At 40.9% G+C, this 12,046-nt stretch overlaps 2 protein-coding genes across 2 annotated transcripts; both read right to left on the minus strand.

The window, feature by feature from the left end:
* Window positions 1-88: 88 nt before the first annotated feature.
* LOC109462920 lies at window positions 89-713 on the minus strand. The gene is made up of 2 exons (XM_019759549.1): window positions 368-713; window positions 89-178 (listed from the first exon to the last, which is right to left on the minus strand). The coding sequence occupies exons 1-2, from the start codon at window positions 632-634 to the stop codon at window positions 89-91; spliced, it is 357 nt and encodes a 118-aa protein (XP_019615108.1). The 5' UTR covers window positions 635-713.
* A 1,770-nt stretch (window positions 714-2,483) lies between these two features.
* Window positions 2,484-11,845, minus strand: LOC109462955 (eukaryotic peptide chain release factor subunit 1). The gene is made up of 12 exons (XM_019759586.1): window positions 11,423-11,845; window positions 8,857-8,973; window positions 8,510-8,568; window positions 8,118-8,257; window positions 7,567-7,705; window positions 7,195-7,385; window positions 6,662-6,791; window positions 6,274-6,429; window positions 6,095-6,159; window positions 5,832-5,904; window positions 5,590-5,664; window positions 2,484-5,391 (listed from the first exon to the last, which is right to left on the minus strand). The coding sequence occupies exons 1-12, from the start codon at window positions 11,509-11,511 to the stop codon at window positions 5,309-5,311; spliced, it is 1,317 nt and encodes a 438-aa protein (XP_019615145.1). The 5' UTR covers window positions 11,512-11,845; the 3' UTR covers window positions 2,484-5,308.
* Between the last annotated feature and the right edge of the window lie 201 nt (window positions 11,846-12,046).

Consider the following 12,046-nt stretch of genomic DNA (forward strand, 5'->3'; position numbering starts at 1 on the left):
CGCTTCTCAAGCTGTTTGGTTCTCTGGGATGCTCGAGTGGCGATGACGTCGGAATCAGAGGTTGCAGTGATCAGAAATGCGGTGCTGGTCATCCTGCTCGCCTCCTCTTGGCCTTGATCTGAGCTGCTTTCTCGGCAAACTTCTTCGAAATCCTGGCCGTCTTCTCGTCTAACAGCTCCTGCAATGATCGTACAAAAAAAGGATGATCAACAATGTACCCGAAATAGCTTCCCTTACTTTTGATTCGATCCGATTCACCTAGTCCGTCATCCCCATACTAGTAATCTCTGATGTGCTCGTCTGATGTTCAAATGTGCCATGTCAACCCCTGCCATTGGCCAAGTCGAGAGTCGAACCATATCCTTACCTGTCTCCTAACTTCCGCGTCACTAAGCTGCTTCTTCAGATCACCACGAGACTCAGGGCAGCTTTTCTTCACCTTCTCCCGTCGCTCCTCTAGTCGCCTCTCCATTTTCTTCAGCCTATCCTGGTGGCGCGGGGGAGTGCTGGGGTTATCTGTGGGCACCTGGAAGGCGACGGCATTGTCACGCCGCTTCAGGCCGGGTAACACACCCTCATCGCGTAGCTCGGCCAGGATATCGTCTGAAGATCTGTCCGGCCGCGGCTGGGACATCACGGGGACAGGTGGACTGGTTATAGGAATCACTGGCGGTTCTGAAATAAAGTTGAAATCCTGAAGCACATTTTATCTGTTCAGTCCATGGGAACGGCTGAAGTTTTGTCACCGGCGCATGGGTGCTACACTGCTAGTGACGTTTCAATGTACGTGATCGTGAACATGCAGATTAGCAGCTTTAATTGTGTCGTCCATCGCCGAAAAAAGGGTATATGATACTACTCCCCAGAATAGTAGCACTGAAGAATGAATTTACAGGTACATGTGCGAAACTGACTCTATTGCATGGCACATACGGTAGTCCCGCAGGACTCATTCCGCCAGTCTCCTTTATGGCTTTACACCGTCAGCCGATTCCATTCCGTACTCATATGTTTTAAGTAAAGGTCTCTCGGACCATGGTCTTACCCGCCAGTCCGTCCTCAGTCTTCTCCTCGCCTGGTGACACTTTGTTCACCTTCGCATTCAGGCAGCAGGTAAACACAGAGAGTAGTGTTTGCCACATGTTGCACGTCTGTCGCTGTGTCCAGGCAGTGGAACGCTGTCTGTAACTTTGTAAGTTTGTTGTTGGAGATGGTATGTGACGTCATAAAGTGATGAAAGTTCGAAGGGTAGCCAATTGTTGCATTCAAAAATTGCAGTGGAGTAGTTATCTTGATGCTTGGCTAAGGAACAGTAGATAAAGAGTCATTAAACATTTCTTTTAAGTTTACTTTAAGAACAGGACACGTTTGAAGCCTTGATCGGAATTTAGGTTTGTTATTTGGTTTCAGTTTGGTCACCCAAGGATACGACAGTAGCTTCGCTACATGTTACATGTCCACAAAAAAATGACATGTATTGCCCAGGAAACTGTTTGTATCTAAAGAAAAGTGTTGTTTTTATCTGTTGCAAGGCACGGAGGCAGAAAGGCTTGTTTTCCCGCTTTATAGTAAATGACCGGCGCAGGTAACCCCGAAATAGAACGCGGGTTCGATGCACCGTGGTGGTTCCAAACAAAGCTTGGAGATGGAATATGACGTCAGAAACGACGTGCGTTCCAGAATGGTTGGCCCATTATTGCGCGGGTACGTCCTTTCAACTTTGACCGAAATCACAACTTGTGATTTGACTTCATCTCAGTGCTTGCTTGAACTAAATTGCCATATTCCGCTTTCAGTGCCGTATACATGTATTGTAGTACGACACGATAGGGTTCACGTCAATTAACAATTAGGCGTTGTCGACTTCCTGAATTCACCGTTAACTTAAGCGTTACCAGTCCTCATAAATCTACCGTAAGGCGCTGCAAGATCACGCCCAAGCAGACTCTATTCAATATTAATCGACAATTTACTCCTATGATTTTGTGACTCCTTCAGTCAAATAAAATGAGTTCTAATCGACATATCACACACCGATCAGGAAATGAGACAAAACAGGGAGTCGACTATAACTTACACCAATCAATTTATGACATTTCCAAACGTTTTCGCAAGCCTCCGTCCGCCCATTCAAGTCAACCGAGATTTACCACCTGTTTGATGCTCTGGCTTGTTACGTTACAAAGACGCCACTATTTTATAGCGGACTGAATTAGAACTGCAACGCCGTAGGCAATTTAAAAGCGCCCCCCAGCGAGCATCTTCATAAATGATTTTTCCATACGTGTCATTGAAGTTACATGGTGCATACTGATTGGTCCAGTGAAATGTACCAACCAATCAGTAATGACCAAATTCTGTTAGATCGTACATCAAGGACATTATATAATCATCTCATCTACAGCATACTGAGAAGACTACACATGTATGTCATGTACATGCATTAGTATTATTCACTAAAAAATAAAACAGAGAAGCCTATGTACTTGTGTACACTCCTTTTATTTCCCATCATTTAAGAAATTTCTTGCCCATGTCAAGATGTCACGGCCAAATCGTGCCAGTCACCATCCTCCAATCAACATCATGTGGAGTACCTTCCCTCAACAGAACGTACAAATGTGATTAGAAACAACCTGCCATTGGGAACTACTCCCTAGCATTGAAATCCAATGATTGCAGGTGCCGTATTTTATCATACAAAAATTGAGTTGCACAGTTAAATCAGGTGCTTCATATTCATCAGGGTCACAAAACATGTCCTGATTCACAACTTCATGACACATATCCAGTCACAGTACTTAAAAATGTAACTTTTAGACATAAGCCTTATCTCACAACAAGTTGAAACTTATTACATTCTAAACCAATAAAAGCGATTCAGCGATACTTACAAAAGTACCCACCTCAAGATTGATTCTTTTTTTCACATTGTTCCCTGTTTCATATCAAAATGTGAGATCTTTATCTGGCATGGTTGCAGCTGTAAATAATACAGTACACATCTATTCATGTTAGGACAATGGAGAAGACACAGCAGCAAGTTATCTACTAGTATAATTTAGAGACACAAGTCTTCAAATAAGATGAACTGATGAAGATGTGGGGAAGGGGTGGATTGGAAACACTTGGAACTGGAGATTTGGAAAGAAAGATACCAATAGGCTACCTAAGTATACCAACAAAAGAAACATATTTGACCCTTACAACTGGCATCAGCATTCCCTGGTACATTCTTTAAGCAACTCAAACTTTATCTGACAAGAAGCAGCAGTGATGTCCTTAACACTTAAGGCCACGCCAATGTCATCATCTGTTTGATGGGATTTAGTTCAGACATATTCCTCTCGTCTTACTCTTTGATATTATAGTCCTAGACTAGAAATGATGGCAGGACATCAAAATTCCTTTGAAGTGTGTCCACTGAAATTACATGGAAACTTACACATGCAGGCTTTTAGAGGTAAGTCTATACAGCCTGTGTTAGTGACTTCTCAATGCTCCAATCCAACACTGCTATACAAATCTTCCTCTTCAAAACTTGGACTTACACAATGTGTGTGCCTGTTCTGCTATTTACATCAATCACTTTTTTCCAGAGACCCATCAAACAAAAGGAGATTGGCATGGCTCATGGTACACTGTACAAGCTTTCTCAACGTTATGTTGAATAATAAACAACACACCTGATACAAGTGTGCCTGGAAAATAATCTTTGGAGCAATCTACAATAAGGGGACATCTTTCTAAGGCAAACTGCTTCATACTACTTTCAAATATTCTCTGGGCTGCACTCTTTTCACATCACCATTGCCATTTTACTTACACAAAATGAGCATTGTCAGAATGTCAACAGCATATGTTGAAAACCGGAGTTTGCTTTCTGTGTGCATGTCCCAAATCCTCTTTTGCACAAGTTCAGAGGTGTCATGAAGTTGGCCAAAGTAAAGCTTTGATAAAGCTGTGAGGGTATTCTTGTGTTTCAAGTCCCCCACTGCAGTTATTCTTTAAAGAACCTTCTTTTTCTGAAAAACCATATAATAAAGGCGATGGCTGCACATGTAGAACACATACATCTAGATAACTGTATAAGCTCTCAGAACCCTTCTTGATCATCAGAGATGTATAAGATGGTAAATTTTGACTGGTTTTGCCTTTACATTCATGATGCTATGCTGAACAAAATGATAAAAAATAAGTGATGTCACGATATACTTACTTCAATACGTAAAACATCCTTTGGTTCTGCCAGAATACATACTTAGAAGTGTATAATAAATGACACATAACATAACTTACTAATATATGCTGTTAAGTGGAATTAGAAAACTTAAATTCCACAACACCCTGTTGATGCATCTTTGTATTCAACATTGACCTTGGCCAGTTTGGGGTAAAAATCCCTTAACAGGACAGAAAATACTGACCTCGCAAATATACATTGTCGGTCTGGAAGAGAAGTTAGAAATGTGTAACACAGAAGGTGTTATTTTTACACAAGGGTCAAAAGATACCAGGTACATGGGCTGTTACATACATGTACATCTGTACCTGTCTGCACCATGGCTGCAAACGATCAATGAGAGTATCTGTTTGATCAATTATGGCCTCTCCTGGCCCAACAAGAATCTGATATGCATTTCTGAATAAGCCAACAGATTTGCCAACTGAAATAAATTTCAAGTTCTCATACCCTCCTCATGTAAGCAAATAACGATAAAACAACCTTCTACATTGTGTGTAACAACATTGCATCCTAATTAGGTCAAATAAGACCAGGATAACCAACAGTGTATATACAGAAAAGTGATCCAATGTAGAGCCTTTTAAAACAGGACGCTGAGACTTATGTTAGAAAAAAAAAACTTTTTTCTACCTACCAAGATCATTGTGGACAATGACTACATGTGTATTGTTGTAGTGTTTAACTAGTAACAATAAGTTTGGCAGGAAATTGTATAATTTCAATGAAAAATTATCACTTGAACTTAGCTGAGAGGGACCCATTGACAACTAATAATGTAGCATGTACCTGTCATTATAAAACCTGAGGGGAAGGGGTAGGCACATGTATGGGGTTGACAGCTGCAATGATTTTTTTCATGAAATATCTTTGCAATCCAAAGGAAAAATTGGCTCAAATCCAACAATGTCCACATCCCAACATGTCCCTACAAGGTCCCCTCTAGGTTAATATTGATACATGTAGGCACAAAATTAAATCTCTCAAATTATGCATATTTCATATTCCTGGGTTCAGAGGTCAGGCACAGCAATGCATGTGGGACTGCACTTTGACCTTTGACATCTAGTAGTCGTCAAGGTCATCAAAGTCAAAGTCATCGCCCTGGTATTCCATCCCCTGGAAGTCAACACGGTAGCGCAGGATACCTGAGAAGAGGCAGTAATGTACAGCACATTATGTACAAATGACAATGGAAATTATGAAATTATGAACTCTCCAATCCTGTGAAGATGTATACTGAAGGTCATATGAGCTTTTTATTTTGTAGCCATAAAAAGGGTCAGTCACACTTTTGTCTGTATGTTCTAGAACTGCAGTTGCAATTAAGAACAGCCTGTACTCACCCCCTATTCCACCGAACCCCTTACAGAACTGTGAGCCCTCTTGTGATCGGTCCGTAATGATTTCCAGCGTGGCACCTACAGGCATGGAAATACATTGTCGTGGTTAGTCTTGGTCACTGGACAACAGACGGGAATATATCTATATTGACTATATACATATGTACAAGTAAGGAGGAGAAAGGGAGCAAATGGACTCTGAATGCAAATACACCACACAACATAACTGGAACATCTAGACTCACCGAACTTTTTGTAGTTGTTGGCGAACCACTCTAGCAGAGGCATAGACTCCATCAATTCTAACTCAACTCCCGTCTGCAACACAAAGTATTAACATGAAACAGACTTTCAAAACAATGTACTACAGATCATTACAATTAATTGGGATTTCTGTGCCAAAAAAAAAAAGAATCATAGCTACCATCATTTCTAACTTCTAATGTGCAAATACAGTCATGCCAAACCTTGATTGTTATAGTATACACAGAAGGGTTGAGTGACTCACATCTTTGTCTGTAAAATATGTCTTGTCCTTCTCCTGCTCTGGCCTCAAGTACAGGAGCTTCTCCTCTGTAAAACATTTTAAAAGAAATTAAATATCAAGTAGTGGAAAGTACTTGTAGGGTTTCTACCTATAACTACTACTCAGTAGTAGTACATGTATATTCTGTTGAAGTCCCTTACCATCTTTTTGATGGTCCTTGAGTACGTATCTTGTATAGTCCAAGTTTTCCCAGACAATAAGGGTCTCCACAGCTCCCATCTCTAGAGCTTTCAGTGTGTCGTCCACTCCAAAACAGTACTTCCCTGTGTCCTGTGAGATCTCGTCAAAATATTTGCCTGGAGAAGACAATAACTTCTGTCAGTGTACCCATGTTCAATGTAGATAAAGTATATTCAACTCAACACAGAATACCTGATGATAAACATTAAAAAATTATCATATGCATTGCTGTCTTGAGGATGTGCTATTGTGGGGTTAAAAGTACTGATAGATTTACAAATGGCGCTGCAACTACATGCAGCCATACTCACAGTTCTAATTATCTGAGGTTCTTGAGGCAAGACTTACCTATGAGTTTTTTCTCCTGTATAAACTTGACATTGGACAGAACCTCGGCAGACAGCTCGATGGCCTGGTTGAAGCCGTTTTCCCCTCCGTACGACACATCAACCAGCTTCAGCACCTTGACTTGAAGTCGCTACAACCAAAGATTGGAGTCGGATGAAAGCAAGGATAAGAGTTTCCTGGATAAGAGTTCACCTCTAAACATTAAAGCCTTTACATGAGTACCCTTTTCTATGTCGAAAAATTTATCTGAAGTACAATGATAAACAAGTCTAAGAAACGTGGACATTTTTGAAGAGTTAGAGTGAATCTGGTCTGGGTTATCAACCTTAATTTATGATCATAAAAATCTGCAAACAGGATGTGTACAAGCAGACAAAACAAGACAGAAATTTGTGGGAAATTGTCCAATACAGAATCAACCACTATTTCCAAATCGTATATGTATTCTGGCTCCACAAACTTTGGAACTGATTTGCAGTTGCCTTTGGAGACACTATTTGGATGCCATCAATGTCATAAACAGCAGGACTGACCTGATCGAACATGTCTGATTGGCTGAGCTCTGTTTTGAAGTCTGCTGACCCAGCTAGGATCAGTCCTGTGATGTTTGGTTTGTCGTTTGTGATGAACAGCTGGGTCGCCACCTCGGCTACCTTCCGCACGTAGTTGTGCCGCTTCTCCATACGCAGACGGGCAAAACGCAGCGCAGACTGGCCTCCTCTGCCTGCAACAAACAACAACATTAAATGTAGTCTTAAACAACATACATTGTATTTAAAAGTACTGTATGTCATTACAAACACAACATTGTGTCTTCTCTAATGAAAAATAAACTTAGGAAAAAACACCTTACTTCAGACACTAACTTCTTTCATTAAAGAAAATGGAAATCATACTTGACTGACCGTGTTTCTTTGGTAAGTCGACTGTGAACTTGTGCAAGACCTCCCTGGTGTTGCCACATAGTGTACCAAACAGGGCCCCATTACCGTCCATCACAATGAAGCCAAACTTGTTGTCATCTGTCAACAGTGCTGACAAGGCCTGCAGATAGAATCATAAGGAACATTAGACTTAAGAGTAAGACATTTCTAATTGCTATTTACGCAAAAGATACAATATCAGAGAGAGGATTGCATTCAGGAATAACCTGTTATTTCTCTGTGCCTGTTCACACACTAAGCCAAGAAGATTTGAAAAAGCTGATACTTGAATTTACACAATAAAAAGACATTTTCAAACTTTACACCAAGAGTCTCCAAGAATAACTTTGACTCTGTGGGGAAAGAACTTGAAGTGCCCGAATAAAATACCATGGTGACATTGATTGAATGTTGAGAAAATTAGCACAGTGACAAGGCCTACAGGCATGGGCACTGACTCAATCAGAAGTCGCAGATAACGAGATATACTAGACATTTTAACATTCATGGTGAGTCACAGTAAGGTAACTTACTTCTGTGTGGAATTTGTTGTCACAGAGGTACAGAGAGGTGTTGATGGGCTTGAATGGCTCGAAATCGATGTTGACTTTCTTCTCTTTGCCTTCGTCTGTCACTATGGTGCCACAGTACACCACCAGGCCATTTGGGGGCACTGGTTTGGCGGGAGAAGAGTTTACTTGCACTGAGACTGTATCATATTTTCTGTGCTGATCACATTACATTCATTACATGTCAATAATCTAAACGAAATGAATTGAATGACATTACTTAATTTCACACACAAAGCACATTTATAAGAAAAAAAAATTGCTAGACATGTCTCCAACTTAACAAAATTTACAAAAAATTATATATCAGCAGATCACGTTTCATGTAATACCTACAGTAACAGAAATAGTCTTACCTTTTGAATACAGCTTGAGCCTTTGCTGTACAGAGGTGATTGCTGCTAGCACAGACAACCTACAAGGGTAGATAAAAAGTTGTTAATTGACCAAGATACACCTGTTGTCTTTACCTTACGAGCAGTGACTTCAGGGGAATATCTTAACAGTACTAGATACAACTTGTATCTAGGTATACTAGGTATATACTAGGTATAATCTATAACATTAACCATACTAGCGTTATAAATCCTACATATACATTCCTTTAGACTTTCTAACATGTGTTATGCAGTCTTCATAATTATCATTCCTACCATGAGGGTAGAAACTCAGATTATCAAAGTCATGAATATTAGATGTTCACCTGTTGACCCGACTCTTGATGTTAGAAGCTGTGCCAAATTCATCAGCCAACATCTTGGAGACTCGTGAGATTTGGTCCTTTGGAGGGATGATGAGGGAGATCATGCTGGTTCCATTGCTGGGGGAAACAAGTGGGCAACAAGGCAATCAGACATGGCAGACTTCACCTTCTTACTCATAATCGTATGGCAACTCTCCCTGACCCATAATTTAAAGATAGCAGCACAGAAGATGTAAGGCAACATTGCACTATGTATCACAGAAGGTAACACACATGCACGCACGCACACATACACACGCGCACACACATGCACGCACGCGCGCACACACACACACAGAGAGAGAGAGAAGCCAAAAGCAATAAGGCATTCCATCAGGATTAAGTAATATATGAACATCATAACAAATATTTCAATACACCAAGTTGTACAGGAAATGTGTCTGCATGCTTGGCTGGTTCAAGCCAACTAGATTACATGGAGATAATGGACCATGCCAATATTACTCTCAGTCTCAGTTGTGCCATATTGTTATCAGTATGACCTTTTAAACCTGTCATCCAATCATACATTTACAGTCTTATTTCTCATGTGAAAACTTTTACTCAACAGGGGTTAAATGCCACCTAGGGGAAATTTTGCCCAAATACGTGAAAGCTGCTACTTTTCTCAAAGCATAATTTCCTTCCTGGTTTCCTGCAACTCCAGTACAGCTGCTCCAGTACCAGTCTAATAATATGAATCATTTATGAAATCTGAGGCTTTCTTGATTTCCTGGTGTCTGCTAGAGGTGTCACACAGGCATTATCATTTATACTACTACCTGACTGTATACAGTACACTACACAGTACACCAACTGCACCTGTCCCAAAGCTACAAATACAGATCTGATCCCTAAATAAGGGAAACCTTGATCCCACACTGTGAACCTTACATTGATATGCCGCTGAAGAGCCTTTGAATCTAGGATGTTAATCACATTTGTCACATTCATATTCAACTGTAGGTAGTTGTATATCGGAGACCAAGAAAATCATGTTCCCAGGTTCCCTGCAAAATTCCCTTCATGCTGGAGTTTCTGATGTATATTGCTGTGACTGACATGCTGGGTAGCCCTGGATCAACCTGTCTACCAGGACATAATAGGGGGGCAGCTGGCAAAGGTTACAGCATCAATGGCTGGGAAGGGCAATTTTAGAGGTGGATTATGGGCTATGTTTATTTTATGGAAACACAGAGGGTAATCTTTCTGACTAGATCTACCCCTTTATACTGTCTCTCACCATCGCATGCATGTACAAACACACACAGTGCATATGCACACACAATGACACACACACATACACGCATGTACACACACGAAGACCACTTGGCCTCTTCCCCATCTGTTCAGACTCTAAATCAGAGCTTACCAAGTATGGCAACTGCCAGATTACAATATGCATGAATACTAATCAGTGTTGCTCATAGAAATGGAAGAGGTCAGTGCACATATGATTTAAAGGATTACGGTTTACCGGTAGGACAGTCCCTAATGATTGCACCAATGTCAGACAAAACCAATTCACTGAAGGCTGGTGATTCTCGAAAATTTGCAATGGAGCAACTTTGTCTCCCCTTGTGAGTTTTGGGCTTATATCCTTGTTGATTTCTAGGCTTACATTAAGTCTTGGATCATGAAAAGTGTAACTCAAGGGTGCCAATTGAAACTCTGCAGTGAACTTTTGCTTCATCATTTCATGAATTTTTTTTTTCGTGTCTTCAGTATACTAGTATGCGACAAAAGTAACAGTTCAGAATGGTAACAGTGCATTACCCCTTCTCTGGCACATTTTCAAAAAATGATGTGAAAATGGGGCATTCTAACTAAGGATTTCTGAGGGTGAATCTGAAATACTGGTAATGGATATGTTACTTCTAGAAAAAAAATTATAGCAACATGCAGGCACTTCCATACTCAACAAGAGTAATGCATGAAATCATTATGGCAGACAAGAACCCAGAGGATCCTAGCACATAAAGACCCGGACCATATTTTGTGATACAGATAAACAAGGACAACCACAACAGTACATGAATGTAAATTACTCCAGTATAACTGCCCTTTGGGATAAGAGTATAATTTGCCACACCTGTTTCACCATTAAAACTGAACAAACTTTGACATCTAAGCCCTGCCTCACATAAAAAGGAGCAGTTGGACATTTATCAACAAATCATCAACTGCCCAGGATCATTAACATATTGTTCATTTGCTGCCTCACTTCCTGGTCAAAATAAAATCTATGGGCAACGTGTACCTAACTGTGTCCTTGAACATCTATGTAACTGTTGTAATGTATTCAGTGCCTACACGTGTGTCTGGTTTTCTCTAGATGACAGCAAACTCGGTACCAGTGAAGACCGTGTTATTTCGCCATATCTACTTAGCGCATTTGTGTGAACTGTACACATCATAATATCACATGTTGCGCAATCTTACCCCACCGGCGCGGCCATGATGTCAGACATGGTAACACAGAACAAGAGCACACGGCCGACAACAAAACATACTGACGGTGACTCACCCTCGCGCGGCTTCCAGACTCTTGATAAGCTTCTTGATCTTCCATATCTCGACATTCCTGTCGGCTTGGTCTGATGAGTCCCCCGACATGTCTGTTGGAATTTTACAATCCCCGAACTTACCAAATTTTTTGGTAACGTCTGGCTGACTGGAGCACGCACGCCCGGTTTTGGCGCGAAGGTATCAGCAGATTTTCCCTTTCAATTCGCGTTTTCCGGACAGAAATACTCCGTTGAAATGATAAAAGGGTTGACAAAAGAACACCCTACTTCTCCAGTGGATGTTCTGTACCCCTCTGTTGCCGAGAGAGGAGAAAGCCGGCAAATTCTGGAGCAGTTTTCAAGAGCTTGTGCAATACGGACAGATACATGTGATACGCAGCATCATGGCCTTGACGTCACTTCCGCCAAGGCGAAACTCGATGAATGAAAGCCCTTTTCTCATTGGTCAATGGAGGTAAGTCCTATTCTGTATCTCTTGTAGTGCTGCTTCCATTTCTTGCCTTACATACCATGAGAGCTATCTCTTTGAAGGTTTCTAGCAGGTATTTATCTATCTTACTTATATTAATGAAACATAACCGCAACAATGTTCATAAGCGATTGCTATCTGACACAACAAGGTG

This window comes from Branchiostoma belcheri, unplaced genomic scaffold, assembly GCF_001625305.1.
Source record: "Branchiostoma belcheri isolate BF01 breed outbred unplaced genomic scaffold, Haploidv18h27 scaffold120, whole genome shotgun sequence".
Classification (NCBI taxonomy): Eukaryota; Metazoa; Chordata; class Leptocardii; order Amphioxiformes; family Branchiostomatidae; genus Branchiostoma; species Branchiostoma belcheri.